Source organism: Haliotis asinina, chromosome 10 (genome assembly GCF_037392515.1).
Source record: "Haliotis asinina isolate JCU_RB_2024 chromosome 10, JCU_Hal_asi_v2, whole genome shotgun sequence".
Taxonomy (NCBI): domain Eukaryota; kingdom Metazoa; phylum Mollusca; class Gastropoda; order Lepetellida; family Haliotidae; genus Haliotis; species Haliotis asinina.
This window is the reverse complement of record NC_090289.1, coordinates 7,101,467-7,125,401: the sequence shown is the minus strand read 5'-3', so window position 1 is coordinate 7,125,401 and position 23,935 is coordinate 7,101,467. Positions and strand designations below refer to the sequence as shown.

At 40.5% G+C, this 23,935-nt stretch overlaps 1 protein-coding gene across 1 annotated transcript; it reads right to left on the bottom strand.

The window, feature by feature from the left end:
• Positions 1 to 12,420: 12,420 nt before the first annotated feature.
• Positions 12,421 to 23,291, bottom strand: LOC137298269 (mitochondrial adenyl nucleotide antiporter SLC25A24-like). The gene is made up of 4 exons (XM_067830449.1): positions 23,134 to 23,291; positions 16,892 to 16,936; positions 16,175 to 16,378; positions 12,421 to 14,195 (listed from the first exon to the last, which is right to left on the bottom strand). Exons 2-4 carry the CDS (start codon positions 16,912 to 16,914, stop codon positions 13,934 to 13,936), a joined length of 489 nt encoding a protein of 162 aa, XP_067686550.1. The 5' UTR covers positions 16,915 to 16,936; positions 23,134 to 23,291; the 3' UTR covers positions 12,421 to 13,933.
• Between the last annotated feature and the right edge of the window lie 644 nt (positions 23,292 to 23,935).

Sequence of the window (23,935 nt, the reverse complement as noted above, 5' to 3'; positions counted from 1 at the left end):
GGCCACGCTCGGGAACAGCCTTTACGGCGAGGCCTGTGTGGCTATAGATGGACGTCTACACTCACACACACACACACACACACACACACACACACACACACACACACACACACACACACACACACGTTATTTAACTGTAGGTTATTTAAGGCTATTTAACTGTAGGTTATTTAAGGCTACACCGTGGGGATTGTAGATATTACAGTCAAGCTATCGATACCTGAACAACGATCTTCACCATCGGCTACGACATCGAGCGAAACTGACTGTTACCTTTTTTACTTGGAGATCCCGTTAGGGGTTTTGTTAGCAGACAAGGAAGACCTTCACTAGGAGATCTATAAATAAATTGGACTGTCTCGTCAAGCGTCCACATCCTGGATACCACCCCTTCCTGTCTGTCCACTTTAACAACAATACATGTAATATCAGTGTCCCAGGTCAACCATGTCGTGTATTTTCATTCACTATAGTTTGTTGGTCCATGTCTAGTTCGTGCTCGATGGAGGTAAAACCGTGTACCCGGAGAACGCAGTAACACAAAGAAGGGAACAGCGTCACAGTCTCACTATTGTTTCTGTTGACTTGTTAACATCTTCTGTTGGTAAATGTGATTGTTGTCATGAAATATTTTTTTTCAAATATGGCTCTCCGTGTCCATTAAACGTTATAAATTAAACGCCACTGAAAGGCTCTGTTTTCTGAAACAATAATATGTGTGAAACCCAGTTGTTTAGGGCTCAGCGGGCCTGATTGTTGCAATACTCAGGAACAGTCCGTTTGAGTGACACGGACTGATGAATTGCAAATTTTGTCATTGTACAAACTTGCCACATGAAATAAAAGTACACATGTTTATCATTTACTAATACCCAACAGCTTTCATATATGTGAACATTTTCCGGACTCCACCTAAAAAGTTGTTTAAGAAACTATCATCACTGAAATCGCAAAAGTTGTTATCTGTCGCGACGGGGTGAAACCGGAGAAACGGAACAACCACTATCTAGTCGTGTGAGGATACATATGTCTGATGAAAAATGAAGTTTAATGCTGACGTGAAACAGTTGATGATTAAAGTGTACGATTTTTCCGTGCTGAAGTCAAATGGTGCAAACCATGTTATGCCATTGTAAAATTCCGCAATCGGGCATCAAAAGCTTTAGGGGTATCAACATGTTCTGCCACATGTTCTTGAACACAAACATTGTGAGGGTGATGCGAAGCAGGTAGGGGTCTTGGCAAAATCACATAAATTAAAACATTTGGACAACTTTCAAAACAACCTTGTAAGGCAGTCTATCAACAAACTCTATTCTGAAAACAAATACATGACGCTGAAAACTTTTAAAAAAACATTTGAATGAAGAATACGACCTCAGAGTATTAAAGTACACACTCTGGCGACTCTTACACTCTTTCGGGTATCGTTATAAGAGACTTTCTGGGGAGAATAGGTCATTACTTTGTGAACGGCCTGACATCGTTCGCTTGAGAAATAATATTCTCAGGGTAATAAAAGTAAGGGTTCCAGCCAGTGTACTTGGACGAGACCTGGATTAATGTCTCGCACTCTATCAGCAGTAAGTGGGTATCCGATACGGGTGATAAGGGGTCACGTAGAAAGCTGCCTTTAGGGAAAGGAGAGAGACTAATCATTCTCCATGCTTGTTGCACCAGCTAAGGTTTTCTCCCAGCCTGCGACTTGGTATTCAGGACAAAGTCCACAGATAACAGAGACTACCATTCCGAGAAGGATGGTGCGGTTTTCCTTGGGTGAAAAACAAGTCGGTACCAGCTCTACCAGAGATGTCAATGCCCCATGCCCCAACGTGCAGGACCCTGACAGTAAAGCCCCGACATCGAAAAGTCGAAGAGGTGATATATCATGGCTCGACAAATTTCAGATCGCACGGCCTTCAAAGGCAACGAAGCCTCACCTATATGAGATCATAAAAACCCACAAAGGTGAACCTTTCTACAAAGCTGACAGTAGTAAGTAAGGGTCACGGTAATCTGCGACGTCCACCCCTATGACTGTGACCTTAACCCCAATGAAATGATATGGGGTATTGTGAATGGAGATGTTGCCAGATCAAACTTTTAGATTGCGTGACGTAGACGTTTAGGCAACTGTGGCACCACTTGTCGTGACTTTGACACTACGACAGACGAGAAACAGGTTCCCCGCCATGACTGGCTGTTCCGTTTCTGCGGTTTCACCCCGCCGCGACAAATAACAACTTTTGCGTTTTCAATGATGATAGTTTTTGGTGGACTCCAGAAAATGTTCACATATAAGAAAGCTGTTTCGTATTAGTAAATGATAAACATGTGTACTATTCATCGGTCCGTTTCTGATTCAAACTGACTGAGTGTAATATCACGATAGGGGAAAACAGAAGTGAGCTTATTGCACATTTGAGCGGGAATAGAACCAAGGCCTTCGCCACGACTACACTATCAGACAACCACTACACCACCTCGTCACATATTGTGACATTTGTCTCAAACCAAAATAAAAAAATCCTTTACTGTATATATTCTGAAAACCGGAATGTTGTGTGAAACTGAGCAGCAAGATTCTATATTGTGAGCAGCTGACTGTGAAAGCAGATTTTATGAAAAAGAAATTTCCTAAAAGTGAAATCATTCAAAAATGTTTCGTGAATTGCAAGTGCGCATTAACTGAAAACTGGTAACATAATGTAGGCATTCACTATCGATTGTCCATTTCCGAAAAATTCCGGATAATGTAACCATTACATTGACGTCAAGGATGTGTTTCATGTTTGTACACCGGTCAAGAAAGAAGTAACGCAGTAGATTAGCACATTTAAAAAAAACCTAGTTCGTATTTACTTTTACGGTAAGCTACCAACTACAAATAACAAGGGTAGCACACGAAATGACCTAAAGTGACCACTTCCATTTGTTTTCAGTAAAGTGTGCGTTCGTGACACCGCTCAGGATGCGGACGGACAAACTCTATCATCTCTTGCAAGGCAGGACAATAAAAAGGTGGTGACGTTTGTAAATTTCAGTTTTACAATTTCCTGCAATTCACCTATTCATGAACTGACCCAAGCATTCCGTTACAGTAAATTAAGTGGAATTCAGATTTGAATGGATTGAGTTTCATATGTTAGTATAATCCGGGATGCCTGGGAGGTTCCCTGTGATATTTTGTGTGTTCATCTGCTGTTTGATCTCCTCACACCAAAATGTGTTTGTACAATTATTATGCTCACACTCAGTTGCCCATTCATTCATTCATTCATTCATTCATTCATTCATTCATTCATTCATTCATTCATTCATTCATTCATTCATTCATTCATTCATTCATTCTTACTTATACATGGCACATACGCCAGCTGCCCCAGGAGACGTACTTTTCGTTAGTCTTACTGGAGCTTGGTTATAAGAGAACGAAACAATCAGTGGTTGCCTCGGAGCCATTGTAATGAGTATGAAGGGATGTCGGTGGGCTATCTTTGATGGCCGGAATCCCTGCAAAGGGGACTGACATGACAGATGATAACAAATCTCCACATTAAGTTTTGATAACAATAGTAACGTTCAGATATACAACCGATACCATGTCTATCAATACAACTCACAACCGTCCTTAGGGAGATCTTTACAAAGAAAACCAAGGATTCATAAAGTACCGGTGTGAACACTGATGAAAAGCGATTGTATAGCTCCAAAGAATATCTTAGATGTTCTCTGCAGAAAATATATAGGCTGGAATTTCCTTTAAAGCTTTTACGTGGTATTTTACCTCATGTAACGGTTACACACATTCAACCTCATGTAACGGTGATACACAGCGTATATTATGACATATCAATACTCGTTACAATAACCTGCATCGGTCACGTATAATTCCGCCTGACAAGATACAAAAATCCATCTATTTCACTACATTCCACACAAAAGTGGATTTTCATAAGAGTCGAATTATCACCAGTGTAATTCCCTTGTCCGTGGTAGTTGTGTGACTGCGGTATGTGATCACGCGCTGAATTGTACACGGTCACTTGTACTTTCTGTGTAGGTACACTCTGATCAATACATGAGTCAGTCCTTCGTGGGAGTCGGATGGTGTTATTCGTTTCAATACAGGTCACGCCAGTACATGTGTACTATACCCCGCATTGGTTTACAAGTGAACGAGGAAATATGTAATGATTAAACCCCGGCTTGTGTCATTGTGTCTGAGAGACGTTTCACTTCCACCTTCGTTCTACTTCTTTCACGTCTTTCCGAGAATCGATGAGAGAGACTCCAACCAGGGTACTTCCACCTCCATTTGGCATATCCGCTAGTCTTATATTAAATGGATTACCCACAACCATAATGAATGGGAATTAAAGATATAGACTGGGTATGCGACTGTATATACATGTATCATAATCATATTAACGTTTAGTTATTCACATACAGTGTAAGGTTTCGTTTCGGATACATTGTGTGACTCTCTCTCTCTCTCATCTCTCTCTCTCTCTCTCTCTCTCTATCTATCTATCTATATCTATCTATCTATCTATCTATCTCACATTAATCTAAATTCCTTTATTCAACTGCATAATATCACAGCACATGCTGACTTCTCTGGACACAAACTTACCCGTAAACGTTTTATTGATATCTGTGTACCAGTTGTATATCCCGAAAACGAGGACTATCAGTTTGGAATCAGTTAGCAGTTGTTTGGGTATAAGTTGACGGACAGAGTTCGTCACAAGATACCACTTATTGCATTATTTTAATTTATTTTAAGCCTGTTTCGGGATTAGTATATTCAAAGTGTGTTTAACACCGTGAGGATAAACGCCTCTCTATAGTTGCCCCTGTGTTGACTAAGAACGACCTTCATAGTGTTGGGCTTCCAGGCCTACTGTTCAAAAAAGAAAAGAATTAGCACAAAATGCAAGACTAGTTGACTCTTTGTTAGTACACTGGAAATCAATCAAATATGGTTACATTATGCCCCATGGTAAACCAACATCTAGATAGATAGATAGATAGATACTAGATAGATAGATAGATAGATAGATAGATAGATAGATAGATAGATAGATAGATAGATAGATAGATAGATAGATAGATAGATAGATAGATATTACTGAGAATACCGAGCGTACAGGAGTACATATATAGGAAATGTGTGTGTGTATACGTGTCGACCTATCTTCTTCTTGTAAATGTTTGCTTCATTTAAGGATCCCTCACATTAAGTGTAAGTAACTCTTTGTCACGTCAGATTCATTCTAATCCAATATTTCTAATACTAACAAGTGATGAAACAGTTTCAACAAAGGACTCTGAATATCTCCTCCGAAAGGACAGGACAGTCCGATGCTTGATATTTGAAAAACTAAACAGAATACGCCAATGAATTTGAGGAACAGCTTCGGTTACAATACGACTGACGTCACTGAGGTCATGTGTTAAGCAAACAATGTTATGTCGTACGTTTTATCACAGGGGTACTTTTCTTTCATGTGACTTCCACATCTTGCTGGAATCCCTCACCTGACCAAATCTCAACATACGGAACACATCAAACAGACTCATTATCAAATTTCCGAATGAAATCGATATCAAAACAGCCTTTTTATTCATATTTAAGGAAGTCAGAGAGTGCGGGTTTCAATCTAAACTTAAACCACAAAGGGTCAGCCACAAATATGTTGCTTACTGAATAAACATTTCGCCTGGTTCTGAAGAAAGGTACGTAGGAGATGGATAGCATGTTGGGTACATGTGGGTACAAAGTATGGAAGGCTAGCTGTCTTAGACTCGAGATGACATAATGAAGATGAATAGCACTTGTATTTTTGTGTTATGTATACCACAAGTTAAGATTTGTGTACTTGCCTGAAACATTCAGATCCCACTTTATTACATAAATGAAACACGATTATGTCAGATGTACATATAGCCATGGTTGTGTATACTGACAATCGACTTGAACATATGAACATATTGAAACATAATCGGGCCACGTGTAATTTATGCATCTTGTACCTCTCTCATAGTCAGTTGCAAATATAGAATCGGCATGTGGCTTCCATAACAAAGAAAACGAAGACTGAGTGACTGACAGATGTATGTACATACGTACGTACGTACGTATGTACGTATGTACGTATGTACGTATGTATGTATGTATGTATGTATGTATGTATGTATGTATGTATGTATGTGCGATTGATATGACAGAGAAGAACATGCTGAATCGATGCAATAATTGTGCGATCTCCATACTTGGTAAGACAAACTGAACATGCCCAGAGTATATTACTGCGGTGAAACTGCACGACAATGCTTTTCAGGTCACTTGGATGTCATCGGTTACCATCATGTAACAATCAAACCATGATCTCACTATCACTGAAGTTGTTGACAGATTGTTGGCAGGTTGGTAGTTGTTTAACGCCGCACCCAGCAGTGTTCTAGCTATACGGTGGGGGTCTGTAAGTAATCTAGACCAGACACTCCAGTGGTCAACATCATGAACATTGATCTACACAGCTGGGACACGATGACATGTGTCAATCAAATTAGCGAGTCTGACCACCCGATCCCGTTAGTAGCCTCTTACGATAAGTATGGGTTACTGAAGATCATTTCTGACCAGGATCTTCAAGTGTTCACCGGAGCTCTAGCTGTGCTATTTACACTGATGATAAACAGACACTGCTGGAAGAATGATATTCTATAATGAGTGTAATCTCACCTTCAAGTCTGGAAAGATTCGGATATTTATCAATTAGTCTATATTTGAAATCGGAAGACACCCGGGTGCTATTCTCTTACATACCTGTGCTTACAGGATTCCACCCAGCCAAGGAACAAATCCTTAACAGTACATTTTTAACTGGAATGTCGCGTCTTGCACTGTTTACCCGAACTAAAACAGCAACAAGGACCCCTTGTGTATTCCCGGAAGTCACGTGACCCAGTACTGACCGAGATCCGTCGCACTTCCTTCTATGTTGTGTTTTTTCCACCCGAATTAAAGCAGGTCTGTAGTTATCAGTGTTATGAGAATTCTGCACTGTTTACAAATAACACACAGTCAGACGACAAACACACGGTAGTGACACTAATATATGATACACTGTTTGCATTCAACTCTAAATATATGTTGGTTTGCCATGGGACATAATGTAACCATATTTGATTGATTTCCTGTGTACTAACAAAGAGTCAACTAGTCTTGCATTTTGTGTTAATTCTTTTCTTTTTTGAACAGTATTAAACACACTTTGAATATACTAATCCCGAAACAGGCTTAAAATAAATTAAAATAATGCAATAAGTGGTATCTTGTGACGGACTCTGTCCGTCAACTTATACCCAAACAACTGCTAACTGATTCCAAACTTATAGTCCTCGTTTTCGGGATATACAACTGATACACAGATATCAATAAAACGTTTACGGGTAAGTCCAGAGAAGTCAGCATCTGTTGTGATATTATGCAGCTGAATAAAGGAATCTAGGATAATGTGAGAAACTGTCACAGGGCATCCAGTTTTTGTGCTCTGACACAGTCGGCAACAAACACCCAGTTAATGGTTGATTTGTTTGTTATTTAACTCTGCACTCGGCAACATTCCTGATACATGGTGGCGATCTGTAAATAACTGAGTGTGGACCAGACAATCTAGTGATCTGATGACATGTGTCAACCAAGTTAGCAAACCTGACCACCCGATCCCGCTAGTCGCAAGCATGGGTTCTTACCCAGTCAATGTTTTACTTCTGTTAGACGCGGAACATGCTCAGGATAATACATACATGCTAACATTTGTATAGGACTGATATCCAGTTCAACTACTGAAAGGCGCTTTGTTTTCCCTCGATCACTGGATATCCATCACAACGGCACATTGAATTTTCAATTTCAACTCAATGACAACTCTTGCTGCCTACTAGGCGCACCGAGGTAATGTTTCTTTCTCACCCTAACGAGGTAATCTAGCACAAATGGACGTGGCGGAAACAAACTTAAACTGTACAGTACCTTCAAACGCGAATTTGGGTGAGAAATATACGTTTTTAGACACGCGAAGAGATCGTTTAGAACAGCACTTCCGCAGTTCAGAAGTGGAGTTGCCCCTACATAGGGGAGTCATGGCGTTATAGCGACACTCCTTAAAAGAGTTACAACACCCACATACCCATTCTGCGATGATCAAATGGAAGATGAGAGCTATGCTTTGAGCAAGTGTCCCGTATACTATCATGAGGAAAAGGACTTCGGCAGTGCCAAGTTTGTAGATTTTACCCACCTCAGTGATACTAATAAAGCAGGTATTATACTCTCACCTCCAGTCGTCTTACATACTGGTGCCAAAACCTGCCATGCCCTTTTATCCAAGCGCTCCACGACTTTATACACCTGATTACATTTTTACACATGTATAGAGGGTTTAATGTTTAAACTTAATATTTTAACCACACATTTTAAAACGTATTTGTAAACCATTTTTGCCTATTGTTTATCTGCAGTGTAGACTCTCATGGTAACCCCTCGACGGGATTTATGTCGCTCGATATATTTTACTTGTATTTTTTACTTGTATGTTGTTAATGTATGTATTCAGAATTAAAACATTTGTCTGTCTGTCTGACTGGGACACATATTCAGTCCAAGTTTGCTGCACGTTGCTGTATTCGTAAGTCGCAACGAGGTGTTTGCACGTATTCATGTGGCCACCATTTGATGAGCTACCAACAGATTCGTGGGTTCTTTCAAGTGCCCAGGGTTGTGTACAGTACATTATGGGTTGTAACAACACTGAAAGAGTCTGCACATAAAGTTGACTGCAAGGTGACACTCGGTCACAGATGGGCTCGATCATGGCAAATCAACCTCGCTGGATCACTAGCCTGGCGAGTGGAAGTCACAGAAGGGAGCTTCTCAAATATTCTTTCAAGGCCACACATACACCAAGAACAGCGTCAGAGGAGCGTTTGTTCACTGACGATGTGCCTGTCGTCAAGGCGTGCTCAGGGAAAACCACCACCTCCACCGCAGACTTCGTCGTGAATGTGACTGGTACACACTCACATCCACCAAGAGACAGGACCCCTGTAAGGCTCTTCAGCACGTTGAGAAAGAAGAGGACCAGAGAAGAGACTACACACACACACACACACACACACACAAAAAAAAAAAAAAAAAAAAAAAAAAAAAAAAAGGTGGGCGGTCAAGAGCATAAGGTAGCGAACTTTCAACGGTGTATACAAAACTTGACAGCTGGTGTTACACCCACCATGCCTTCTTTCTACAGTATCAGCAGTGCACTTTAAAGACACAAGCAAACCCCCATACCATCCCTTCCGCAGTCGACCTGATGTCACATACAGTCGTTGTCTTTGTCATTTCCAATTGTGTTTGGATAAGTACATGTGGACTAGTTCATTAATTAGCGAGGGCAACAGTGTATTGAACCTCAAATATTAAAGGTCACATGCAACGTAAAACACAACTTTGCAGATTCTGGTACCTTTCGGTATGCATTTACCGAAACAAATCATCAAAAAATGCCAACTCAACCTATAAAGTTGAAAAAAACGCGATGAAAAAAAAGCCCGCGAAATCGGAGTTCAAACGTTTCACTAAATTCCCCCCAGCGCTGGGGGAAAAACTGGTTTCAACAGCTGTACTGCGCTGCGCCCGTGAAGCATGCGCAGTGAATAGGTTAGCGGAGCTTGAAACAGTATGCATGCCCAATGTCTGAGGCTGTGTGCAGTAATCTAATCTTGGTTGTGTACACAAACAAGTAAATAATCTACTCGTTACGTAAAAAAAACTTGTTGATTGTGGTAAGCAGTCTCTGTCACAGAGAAAGCTCATTGTCTGGTTTATTCACACCTATATGTCTGCCTGCCTGTCTGCTAAAGACAACATGCAATACACAGCTTCGATCATTGACCACTTAACACCTATCAGACTATACGACATAAAGAAAATAAGTTGATTTATGACTCGTGCACCCGAGTCCAGTGTCCGCCACATTATGTAATTAGGCATACACATGACATGTTTTTATGTCTGTGGGTTGCCAACATACTACATTCATTTTTTTCGGATGACTGGATCTGACGGAAACTGGTGCAAACTCTTGTCAGTTTCAAGTCCTGCTTTGTACTTGGACGAATGACAGATTCCAGCCACGCAGTAGTTTACCATCTCTACTGACATGATTTTTGATTGGATCCAGCGCAAATTCAGAGAACATGTATTTTCCAAACCCAACATCTCTATATACATTCTTCATGGATAACGACTTCTTTTAGTGTATATGATTTTGTTTGACAGCAGTATATGAATCCATACTGAAACGACGCATCAAGTACACAAAAAGAAGTTGTTAGCCATACAGAATCTTACTTTCTTGTGACTGGCTACACTTCTAAAATGCCCATCAAACAGATCATCTTTCTGTACACACAATGAACCCTCAGCATATCAGCAAATGAAACAGCCAATCGGAAGCCGTCGTTACACTTGAGTGCATATCTACCCGCTATGACTGGGTTCGGTCTCCCGAGGGCTTCGTTTCGGGGGAAGTAAGCCCAAGCACAAAATATTGCACTTTTGAATCGCGATTGTACGCTTATAATTTTGTTTATTTGCTTTTTTTAAAAGCAGCAATGTATATTATATGTCATGAATAAGTGATAAATGTGTTTTAATTATGTTTGATTTTTTGGTTATATGTGACCTTTAAAAGCAACTATATGAGGGCATCGCCTAGATTAACACGCTTTCGCTGTATACGATGCAGATTTAATTTTAGCATCGTTACCGTATTCCCTTATACATGTATATGCACAAAGAACCTAATTTAATTAAATAGCCCTTGTATTTTTGCAGTGATAGGTTTTCAACAGGTATATGAAACGTTTCGTGGTGACCACGATGGAAAAAAGGTTTCAAAAAAGCGACAAAATGATTAAAATCTATGTTAGTTGTTTTGGTTTTTTTGTTTGTTTGTTTGTTTTGTTTTTTCTTATTGATAATTGCTCATTCAAAAACAAAGGAACGCAAAGATTTTCATACGAAAACATGTAATTTCAACAGGTATCTACCTAGAATGTTTAATAATGAATTTTTTTTGGTGATTTTGGACATTGAAAATGCCATTTTGCGTGTCTTACACGATTCAAGGTCAATACCGAGTGTAACCTCCATGTTAAAGCCAACACTCTCCTCCTCATACACCCTGTCAGCCTCCTGATCCTCAGCCATTTTCCTTGCAAAGCAGCTTCCGACAGGGACAGAGTCTGTAGAAGAGGGTTCCTTCGTTGCTAGGGGTGGGCAATAAAACTTGTTTACCGGTATTTACAGGTTCAGACATAAAAACGTATTGCAATACGTTGATCGAAAATCGGCATTTTGATTTGCTTTCGGAACACTTCGTAACACTCGAAAATCGTCGGGTTCCGAGTCTCATTTGTACCAAATATTATTCACATTTCTATTTTGGCATGATTTAAAGTTTTTATTTACGTTGAATCAAGCGTAGTAATGTTGTTAAGTTTTAGCTTTATAAACCAAGCATTAACTCAAATATGGGTAGTTTTTCGATTAAGAATACATCTTGCAATATACTGCAATACATATCGCAATATATGCCTTCTCATCGCAATATATCGCAATGTGAAAATTCTCTGCAATATCCACCCCTATTCGTTGCACACGACAACCCATCATGTCTCAGGTATGCTTCGAAGGGTTAAGATGTGGGTTCATTCAATCGTGAGATATGACAAGGGGTGTGGACTATATTTGTCCTGTGCGTATATGTACGTCGACACTTTCATGCATCAATTCCAGGCACAAGCGTATAGAGTGATCGCGTAGAGTGAGTGAAATTACTGTTTGTGACGTAAGATTCAATTGTTTGAGGAACAACTGACCGGGGATTGGCTCAGCAAGGCAGTGTACACTCTAATACTGAATGATATGCGTATGTTAGTAAACATTACGTGTTATGAACATCAGTCAGAACCGCATTTCCTCTCTGATCATTGATACGGATGTCCTGTACATCTTGACCTCAATGCGTTTCCTACATGAAAGCGCTCCTTGCTATATGCACAAGTCCATTCGGTGCATGAACAGTGCAAGATGTGAGAGTGATGCATAATTTAATGCATTACATCCTCATATCATTGACGATGTACACTTGCAAAATCCCTTCAAACGTCAGAATGTACTAAATGAATACAAACTATATGAAATATTGGATCATATAAAATGTATTCAAATGCCAGAGGATTAGTTGCAAATATTAGGAAAGGGAACACTTAGTCTATAAATTCACAATTTCTGTTAAGAAGATTGATAATACCTACTAGGGTGAAGAGAATAACAGCAAACACGAATTTGTAATGAACAAATATTTATTATATCAAATCGTGATCATACCAAGATAGAAAACGTAAATTGAAAGACTTCAACATAGGAATTTTCCTTGAACACATTTGAGATAACAAGACATGAGCATTAAATGAAAAAATACTCAATCAGTTTGAAATATTGAGCAGCAAACAAACAAAAGCATGCCTCGAGCAGTAGACGAGCATAGTTCTGTGAAATGAATTTAATACAAAATGCATAAATCTCATTTAAAAAATCCTAATTCTGATTAAACTTCTGAGGAAGATGACCAGACTTCTTTGTTTAGATGGTTTAGAATATCGATTCTTAAAAAATGATATCTTTCGCAGTTTTGGAGTAGGACTGCTCGTACACTAAATCGAACGAAACGCTAAATTTTGATTTATGTTAAAACATTTTAACTTGAAACATATTTCATGAAATCAAATAAAAATAGTTTTGAAAAAGACATTCGGCCAGCTGACATTGCAAAGCAAATGCATAGACACATCAAGCAGATTATGTTTGTGAATATATAAAACAAATACAAGTATGTTGACAATGACCAGTTATATGCACAGCGCAGATCTGTGCTGATGCCGCCACATCACCTGTAAACAATATGCCGACACGAGTTATCTCCCCTGAACAAACACACCTCTTCCCAGCCAATTCAAGCACTGCGGAAGCTGCATCTATTAATGTCGCCAAACAAATCTATTGAATATGCTAGAAATTATTCTTGTTGTATTGCAAATGATTCATCACAAATAAGATCATACGTCAGCGGATATGCTCATATGGTAAAGAAGTGAAGTACACAGTTATGTCATCACTGTTCACTGTTGACATGAGACTGTCTTGAAACCCGCTTTGCACTTTGAACTGACAGCCTGCGCTCAAAATTGTAATTGGTGTAAAAGAGAAAGTTTGGTGAGCCATATTTTTTCTTCCTGTAAATGAAATGTGACATTTGTATGACGATACACACGATAAACCCCATGAACACAAGTTCATTATGTGAAGAAAATATAAATATTTTAATGACGAAATACAAAATAAAAATTAGGTTGCCAGGACATTTGAGAGTACGAATCTAATAAGTTTCAATTGCTATCCTCCTGAAGAAAATATGAACAATATGTATTTATGTTTCTAGCAGATCACTCTTATGATTATTGTCACCTCATACTGGTGATGCGGATTTGATCGTACCATTATCAGTTAATTACATACAGATACAAAAATAAGTCTGGAACAGTAACATCGCACAGACACGACTGTGAGAGCAATGGGTCTTTGACTAATCGTTCGGAACCAGGGTTTCCTGATTGACGGATTTTCATTGTGTTATGAATGTATAAGACTTCTGGAGACAGGATATGCCTTTGTATTATGCCTCATGATGTTACGCATTCATGACTGAGCACATCATTACAGAGAGTGCGATATAAACCACACCTCCGTGTCCTGCCAGTAACCCGCGTGTCTGTGTTCATACTCAAGGCTTGTTGGCCTCTAGGCATGGATCTTTACGTTAGCAGGTGGGGGTGGGGCGTTGTAGAGCTTCAGACGGTGCAGCAGGTTGACGAAGTGGCCGAGGTCAATGGTGTTGTCATCAGTCCCCGTCGTCTGAAGGAAGAACTCAATCTCCTTGTCCTCCAGGAGACGGCCAGTGGCTGTTTTGAGTGTCTTCAAGCCAACCCTCGCCTCCTCCACATCAAGCTTACCGCTCCCATCTGCGTCAAGTTCCCGGAATTTTTGCACGATCTCTTGGGCGCTGAAACGATGAATGGGATCTTAAGACTGATTTACAATTAATACAAATACTTTCGCATTTGCACTTGCTTATTTCACCTGATCAAACTTATATTCATACTTGAAACGGCTGTTTTTGTATACATACTGATGAAACATCTCCTCCTCTTCCGTCATGCAAATATATATTTATCCCAGTAGAAAAAAGTTTTGTCCACAGTGTTCTCTAGAAGTCGCTTTTGCTAGAATACATAGCTGGTTGCGATTCTTAATAACATGTCATTAAATTCAAAGTGAAACACTCAATAACAGACACCAGGGGTTCACATACTTTGACCTTACTTCGTTTCTGTAATTTATCTTTCTGAGTCGAATCATATCACTGAATTAAAGGCGGAGTAAGGTGTCTTCACGTCAAAATATGCTAAGCACACCGCTTTCAGTTTACCAAATTTTTTTTCAGGCCTACGCATATACACACAAAACATTGGCGTCGCGCAGAGAGAACATGGAATCAGTTTCACGAAACGGGCCGTGTTTATAAGAAAATCATAGGGTGTGTAAGAATTCTTAACAATTATTTAGGTTTCACGCTGAACTATAAGAACATGTTAAGACTCCTGATAGACACGGTCCCAGATCTAGCTCCCATAAGGCATAAAGTCTGAGCACAATCTCTATGACGTAGCATTATACGTGACGTCAACAATAGAGTGACGTCATAATCCCAGTTAATGGAAAACGGCATCAAGCCGTGTCGAGCCTTGAACTTCGTCACGGCTGCTCGCTGTCATAGTGTGTCAGTGATGTACAGGTGTATGTCTTCACCAGATCTACAAGATCTCTTTCTAAACCACAATAACAACAGAGGAAAGAACGGTGACAAGTCTTCCCAAACCAGAGCAAGTACCAGTCAATGGATCCCTTCAACGTCGGCCCAGCTGCAGCTGACTCCTGTCCGAAACTGGCGTCCCGCTCAACGTGATGTGATGCGGCAGTTGAGGAGTGAGGGAATCATTGGGAACCGCTCCACATGCAGAGCTGGGGTCCAGAGGACAGCCAGGGTACCCCGACCGCAGAGACTCAACGATAGACTCGAGAGGGTTCATAAAACCGGTTCGAGTCTGGAAGAAAGGCTGGAGCTCGCTTCTATATTGAGAGAAAAGGCTTTGTGGGACCATGGCCGTATGGCGAGGCAGAGTGACGCGCGCCGGGCCCGGATCAAGGATATGCAGAACAGGGTTCAGGAAGAGCTGAGGCAGCAAATGGACGATAAATTGAGGAGAGCCAATGAGAGGAAGAGACAACAGTTGGCGGAGAAGGTAGCCCAGAGACGGAGAAGAGACTTAATGGGCTGGGGAGAGCTTGAGTGAGGGCTGTCTTATTAGATTGAGGTGTGGCATTCTGAGAACTCATCAGTCATGTTTCTGTTTTTTTAACACGAACTTTTACATATTGTACTTGCTTAATCATAAATACATTTCATTTACATGTATCTGTTACGATGTTTAATAGTCAAATTAAACTGTTGAATGTCAAATGCCCGATATTTAAATAATTTGTGGAATTAATGGGATTTCATAAGAGCAAATATATCATACTATGTTGAGACTCGGTGAAGGACGCTGGGGTGACCTGCTGGTGAAAGCTATTACTAGACACGCTGAGGACCTGGGCTCGTTTTTGGCAATGGTTGCACAGTCCCAAGCCTTTTTGTGGTGTATCTCCTGCTATTCTGCTATTCCACAACAGTGTAGAACAGAGTTTGTTCCGTATACTGTAATGGGTAAATTGTATTGTCATTACACGTAGTACCCAAGTACAAACATCCATCAGTGAAATCATGCCGTAGACGAACATAGCACATTTCAAGTTACATCGTCCTAAACGATAAACATAGGAAGAAGAAACTTGAACAGTTTTGTATAATTCATTGTCCCCAATGCACCCAGGGGTTTACGAGTTCTCACAGTATAATGAAATGCCTTCTGTTATACTTACTGATCACCAGCACAGTCGAAGAACATCTTGAACTCCCAGATGCTCATGATGTTGTCGTTGTTCTTGTCGAAGGTGTGGAAGATGTTTTCGGCCTGTTCGTTGTCAAGCCCAAATTCTGCTTTCAGCATCTCCAGCGCTTCGTCCTTCTTCAGCTGCCTGACGTTGTTCGCCTGGTACTTGGAGAACACCGCCAAAACGTTCTCGCTGAAGATGCAAATACACTGAGATATAAAAAAATGCATTATGTTTCCCCTCATATCAAGGAAATAAGGAAAGGTATTTTTGTTACTTTTTGGTTGTAGTGTGTTTGGTAGTTTATATTAAGTATTGCCTTAACCCTGTTTTGGAAACAAATTACCAGGTTAATTAAATCACGACGAGGAAGTTTAAACACCTAGATGACGTTTACCGCCTTTGTGAAACCAGGACAATTTGAGTGATACATCACCTCCAGGCAATGCCTGGGATTCAAACCCAGAAGACACCACAGGTCCTGTGATGACAGATCGAGGATGATAACCCAGGAATGCTGTATTTGTGCGCACGACCCTAATCTTGACATATGGCGTAATTTCACACAGTAATTGACTGTGACTTCACCCCATTACCCACACACCCCATTTGATTGGATGACAGGATTTCGATGACAACATGAATATCATTATGAATGGCAAGTGACTGTTTTCACTAAATGTCACTATTTATTTTAGTACTTACGGGACTTTTCTGTTTCTGTTCATGTTGGGTCTCTGTTTGTATAACCTGAAACAAACAACACTGACTGGAAGACATATCTTTGTGAAGCGTAGGTAAAATGTTAATGATCTTCTCGTCCATGGAAGGCTCTCCTTCTACTTGTATCTGCGCGCAACTGTAGACTAACAGCTAGTCTCTGAAATAAACATATTTTACTGAAAAAACGTTCATAGTGAAAAAAATGTTATAAAATGTGGCCCTTAGACCATGGAAATCTAGAATTGCCACATTTACTAGACTTGCGTGGGCTTTCTTGGATATATATACTTCAGGGTCTGTACGACAGACTACGCGCAACTGCTGTCATACGTGTTTCAGCAGGGAGTACAGAGGCGTAGCGTGCATGAAGCGTGTAATGTTCAACAACAACCTCGACAAGGGCCTGACTGTACAGTTTGAGCGAAGAGATCCGACTCGACATATCTGTAGGTTCTATGCATTCCTTCTTGTATGTTTGGTTAAAATCTGAAGTTGGATACATTCGCGATTTTTGATAACGGCAGCACGTTACTTCACTGACCAGCTGAGATTTCTGGCTGTGGATTTTGAAAAATAAACAACAAACAAACAACAGGAGCAACAATAACAAACAAACAAAAACAGTACTAGTGTACGTAGAAAAACCCGAACATTTCATATACGTATATTTTTCGATACATCTTCTGTAATTAACTTCAAATCGGACCCATATGCATTTAGGTTTTAGCATGAGATCTTCAATTTCCTTCAACCTACAATCATGGGAAGTACTGATACTTTTAAAAAAATATCTGTGGTAGGTCGTATTGGATGAGCAAAGATGTGACAAATGAGATAGCAGGTGTGGGTTGATAGGCACCCTATTCAGTTAGAAACAACAGAAACAATAGATGATGGCACTGAAGGTATTTCTGCTATATCTTGAATGCCTGTAAAAGATCAGGTCCACACATGGCAAACCATAGATGATGCACACATTGCGTACACAGACTCAATCGTCCTACCGGTCATCCACATAACCAGTTTCAACTTCACTCGGCCTATACAGAAGGTACGGAGTCCAGCCAACGGGGGAGTTACTGACAAGCTTTGTGAGGTGAGGTAAAGTGGGGTTTAATGCTATTAGAATATGATCATACTTACATAGCGACTTGGATGCATGTTTGTATGAAGGCGTCTCTTAGTTAAAAAGCGCCCGTGCGTGTCCGCGTGTGTGTGTGTGTTTAATGAACAACTGCCAGTTGTATCCTACATACCGCCAGAACCAAAGCCAAACGAAATGCATCTAGTGCATCTCCACGAGTCATGGCCGTAACACTGTGTCAGAGTACTAACAATTTATAGCTTAACTGACATTCGCAGCCGAAAGAAACGTCTTCCTACCGCAGTGTGCAGGTATATTATATGCCAGAATTTGTCATGTTGACATGGCCGTCCTTGTTGTTGTCTGTTTCTCTGGCACAGGCTTGGAGGTGTTCGTATACCTAATGGGCCTAATTTATTAGGGACTATTATAACACATGATGGCATACACATTTTCAGATTCGCATGTGAGGCTATGTTATATTTTCTTTTCAAACTGACCGTAAAAGACCATCACTGGGACAGAGACTCTCGTTAGTGCAAGTATTTAACTTTCTTGCGCTGTAGTCTGTCTGGGAGCCCTTTATCGATATGCGTTTTACAGCTCATGGTGTAATTCTACAGCTTTACGTCAGGTAAACGTAGGACTAGATTTTCCAAAAGTCCTAAATCTTCCACCTCATTGGGACTCCAGTAATTTGTATTGTATCTGCAACTGCTGCCCAAAGTATGTATTTGCCGAAACAAAGCGTCTGAGGAAGAATGTTACCACAATCGTTCTTGGCTGAAATTGGTACAACTTCTCTCATTTATATATGGAATGTGAATACATATATAGTTGTACGTGCAATCTATCGGGCTTACATGAAAAATTTGGCTAGCTACACGCCTGGCAATGAATGTCTTATCAATCCAGGACTCGGAAGTCTGAATGCCAATTACAGCGTGATTCATGGCATTAATTCCGTGTGTACTGAACTTGTCTGTATGTAAGGTCAAACCTTGGTCAGCTCGATAATGATCTTCTTTTGTATCAGTACTGCCGGCACAGACAGTGAATCCCACGGTCTACCAGCCGTTATAGTATAGTTGTCTGCACTGCTATCTGCACGTGCGGTTGTGCAACTATCCATATAGCGTATATGCATAAACATATACAAACGGTGCACTCGTACATATATATTGTGAGAGGGTGGATGATCTCCATTTAATTTAGTGAAGGTATATGGTCTTACGTTTCATTTGTCAGTTTTGCAGCAATATCCTGACACAGTCTGCCCATGTCCGGATCGAAACCAATTTCTCGGCATGACGACCAAAAGCTTTAACCACTGGGCTACCCCATATCCCTTCGTCATCTAAGTCATTTAGTTTGTTGTGTGATGGTAATGTTAATTCACTCATCAGTTCATGGTAACCCTTGTGACAAATAGTTTGTGTAACCCAAGACATACGCTGAAACCATCACACACCTGTATATTTCACCACATGTGGTGCGTCATAGAAGCAACATTAGGTATATGCATGTCTGTAGAGCATTTCATAGACCAGTTAATCTGGCACTGTCCGGGCAAGCTAGGGGAGTGAGTAACGACGTATACATTAATGCGCTCGAAATTTATTTCGTTTTCGGGTTTGTCTATATGTATTAAGAGCAATTTGTACCCCCTCGAGACGCAGATATATACACTGTGAACAAATCTAACTCATGGGAAACCGTTTGTGTTCCTTATTATTGAAATGATACCGTGATCCGTGCTCAAGAATAAACGCATACCAAAACGTTAAATAAATTTTTACCTCACCATGTGCCACGCAAAACATGCACAGGCCAAAGATGTATATCGTATAGAGGTCTTTGCATAGGCCCATGCGTCTACGATAACTGTTTTATCTTGCAGCACGAGACAGCCAACAGCAACAAATCTGCAGATATTTAACACGCGGTTTCGGGAGAGGCTTCCGTTACCACGGCAACAATCAACAATCGCAAGATGGAGTTGTGAGATTATATGAGGGTTATTTTCATGCAGCGTTCACCCCTGAGGCTGGCCTTGATATGCAGCCCATGTGAGGAATAGACAAACAGGACAAGTATGAACACATGCGGTAGTCTATCTAGCAGAGCTTGTTATCACTGTCGTCACGATGTCGTGTAACTCGTCTGAAGAAGCCAGCCATATAAGTCTCCGTGTCAATAAACACGATGATGCCGTGGAAATTAATTACACATTACGTAACTTATCTATGAGTTCACAGCGATCCCGAGTACTGACTCTTTAAACCTACAGCAACACGAGGTATATAAATACACTGACGGAGGATGCTGGATTTGTCATTATTTGCTGTCTAGTTCAATGAATATTTACCTTCAAACGCAGAACATCCTCTTAGGGTCATGTAAGCTTTTCCTTAACTCATGAGATCCGTAGGAACCGAAATAAAGAAACTGTTGATGTTAAATAATTTTAAAACACCTATCTGATTGCTAGTCAGCTTTCTCGCTCTCGTGTTAGTTACCAAGCGCGCGCGCACACACACACACACCAAATACACACACACACCCTATCACATACGTATACGCTCTATCCTAGTTTTCACCATGCACCGTCTGAATTAGTCCTACTGCTCTCTAATACACATCCCTTTCTGAGCACTTGAAAATTTACTGTACGAAACAACACTATTCTACCAGTTAATGTGTCTGTCCCTATGCATTACACGGAGATGCGGAAAAGTAAAAACCCTTTAAGTTACTTCAGGCATACGGCCAAGATACCAAACTCTCATCAAAGAGCAGATGTTTACCAGGCACCAGTGACGAGTTCTACTTACTAACCATTAATATCATTCGGTCCCGGCAATGCTCAGTGACCCCCACACAGCATGTCTGAGTACATAGACAGTTTGACAACACAGCTGACCAAGGATCTGACATAGGATATCCTGGTTCTCCTGATGGGACTGCATGTCCTCCAGTCTTCTAGCAACACGCGGCTTCCATTATCTTGTCACGGGTTATCATAAAAGCGGCTAGCATATCTACTGCAGTGACGTTAATGTCTTGTTCTGAAAAGTAGTGACATGCCAATCTCTGTCTGATGACGTTGAAGAATCAGCGAGATGGTACGTGAATGATTTAGGTTCTGTGACGCAGTATTTGGGTCATGCAGTGGTAAATCAGTTTACTATCGGATGAACACCAAACGTGTTGAATGCCCTTGTGAAATCAATGCTCTCGGTGCTGACATTCCGAGGATGTTAACAGGACTTTCTTGGTCATAAACCCGAGACTCTCGGGTACGTAGAACAAGAAATAGCACGCATTCGCCTCCCTTTCACCACACACCTATTCCACTGGTCTGTCTCCCTGAACTACATTATTTTCCCACTGCCCAGTCCTCCCTGCAAATGTCAAAGTCTAAATGAAGCAAGTCTAGTTTCCTCAGGTTCAGGCTGAATCTCCCGGCTGACTGGGGTTACGTTTTCTATTTAAATAGGGTTATTTCTTACTACCAGCATTACATGTATTCAGAGATTAAGCGTTAGTGTGCCATTCCACAGTCGTTCGTTCCTTAGTGCTAACTGCCTACATTAGAGCATTGTTTTCCCTTAATTCCCGATCTCAAAGTTCGTTTCATGCACGAGGGTTAACACCACCCTTATATTATTTACTATTCTACACAACTATGCAGAAGTTACTGTATGATATAACGGTATCTGTATACCACCGTTAATGGAGGCTGGCACTGTGTTGCCAGTGTCACCTGACCCTCTCTTACATGTGGTGTTCATTAACTCCGGTATTACTTCGTTATCTGAACAACTCTACTTCAGTTAATGGATGTTTCTGCTGAAACACTGTGACGTTTAAGCATCAACACAAACATAACCCCATCCAAATAAGTCTATGATATTCACGGCTATGTATCTATGTTAGTGTTGTACAACTTTACGGTCATTTCTGTCACAACCATCTCAATCACGAAATGGTATAGTAAGTAAAAAGTGGAACCGATGAGACATATTTCAACTCTTCAGGGTTTCGGGACAAGCGAATTGTCGATTTGTCGATACAAGGAAGGGAAAAAACGTTTAGAATAACTTAGTCCTATATATCAACAATTCAAATCAATACTCGCTAGTTCATAAGCCTGTCTCTCTGTCATTGACCCATATCATTTTCCCTTCGATTCAGCCCCATCTGTGATAGAAAAGCCCCAAATGAAACAATCCTGATTCCTCAGCACCTCCCGTCTGACTTGAGCTCCATTTCAACTCAACTCAAGATATCTATTTGTAGTATATATTTTAGACACTAAACGTCTATCTACCAGTTTATATATACTATACTCACTAATGTTCCAGCACGTTATATACCACAGTCGCATTCAGTGTGTTGTTCAGCGAGGACGCACAAGGAAATAGATGCTAAAGTCAAGCCCAAGAAACGACGTCGAATTTACGGTTTCTTTGTTATTCAGTACTTTCAATACAAACATAACACTTACCACGATATGGACGGTAATACTACAGTCATTCGCTCAAGAGACGGTTTAAGCAAAGCCATCTGTTCGTCTTGAAAACAAAACAAGAAGACTTTCATCCGTTTCGGTTGGCTGAAATCGTTCTCAACGTCCATTTCGTTTCACTCGAACCAGAATAAGTCGATACTTTTTATCACTGGCTCTTAACGCACAGAATCCTGTACATCACGAAAAACCTTGTGGTTTGAGTAATGCCCAAAAGGAAGGAATAACGAATGGTCAAGTATATATATCTTAATATAAATTGTATGAAAAACTGGTTTCAGTAAGGGAAGAAAAAACTTCAAACAATGAAGTGCTTGATGTACCATGTTACGGTATTGACCCATTTTATAAAGGAACCTGACAGTATCTGACACCTCATAATGCATACTCGCCACATCGACTCATATCAAATGATTTCTTGCCTCACTCCTTGTCTGAAAGAATACAGCAAACAACTAGATTTACACCGACTGTCTGGAACACACATGGACATAGCAGAGAGCTTGTCTAAATGTCATGTTCTGAGGTCCATGGCAACACTAGAAGAACACATGACGCTATCATCCACACTTGAAGCCTGTGGAGAAAGTCTCCGGTTAAGGTACCTACCTTGGAGCGTGTATCCTGCACTGTACTTCCTACTGAAGTGTGTACGGTGCACAGACGCGGGCTCTAATACCGTGTTGGTTCCTGTAATCTGATCTGAGGGGGGTGCACCCACCGAGATTCCACCGTGATGTTCACCGCCCTGTGTTACGTGGCCGTGTACCGTAGTTCACATAAGCTACGCGGGATATTTGTTTTGCGGTCGTGGGAAGATGAAATCAAGCTTAATACGCCACTTTTCACATCACGATGTATATCATGGCAATAATTATGACGTTGATGAAGATGATGATGATGACGGTGGTGATAACGACGACGAAGATGTTAGTCAGTTTGTATTGCCCTTCTCAAGTTCGTGTTAGAACCCCCATTATTCAATGGCTCACCGGGCACTCCTATTTTCTTTCTCATCTTCCTAGGATACCATAAGGACAAACGTCTTGTTAAGGGGTATTCCTCGACAGAGCACCAGAACTGCACAAATACTAATTATTATTGCACATCTTCTTTCTTACATTTACTTGTATGTATATAAACCTATAATTTGCCGATATTTCTATAACGCTATCATTTTTCCACAATTTCTAATCATTTCTAATTTTTCTGTATGATTTGTCATATATATGTAAGTGCATGCGAATATTATGTTTCAAACTGTGGATGAATAAAGTTATATCGTCTTATTTCAAATTTCACTTATTAAAGAAATAAAATTAATTGTCTACAGCACTCTGTATATACTTGGAAACTGAGAGTCTAATAGTTTGCCAGTGGAGTAACAACATGTAGTCATATGCCAAAGATT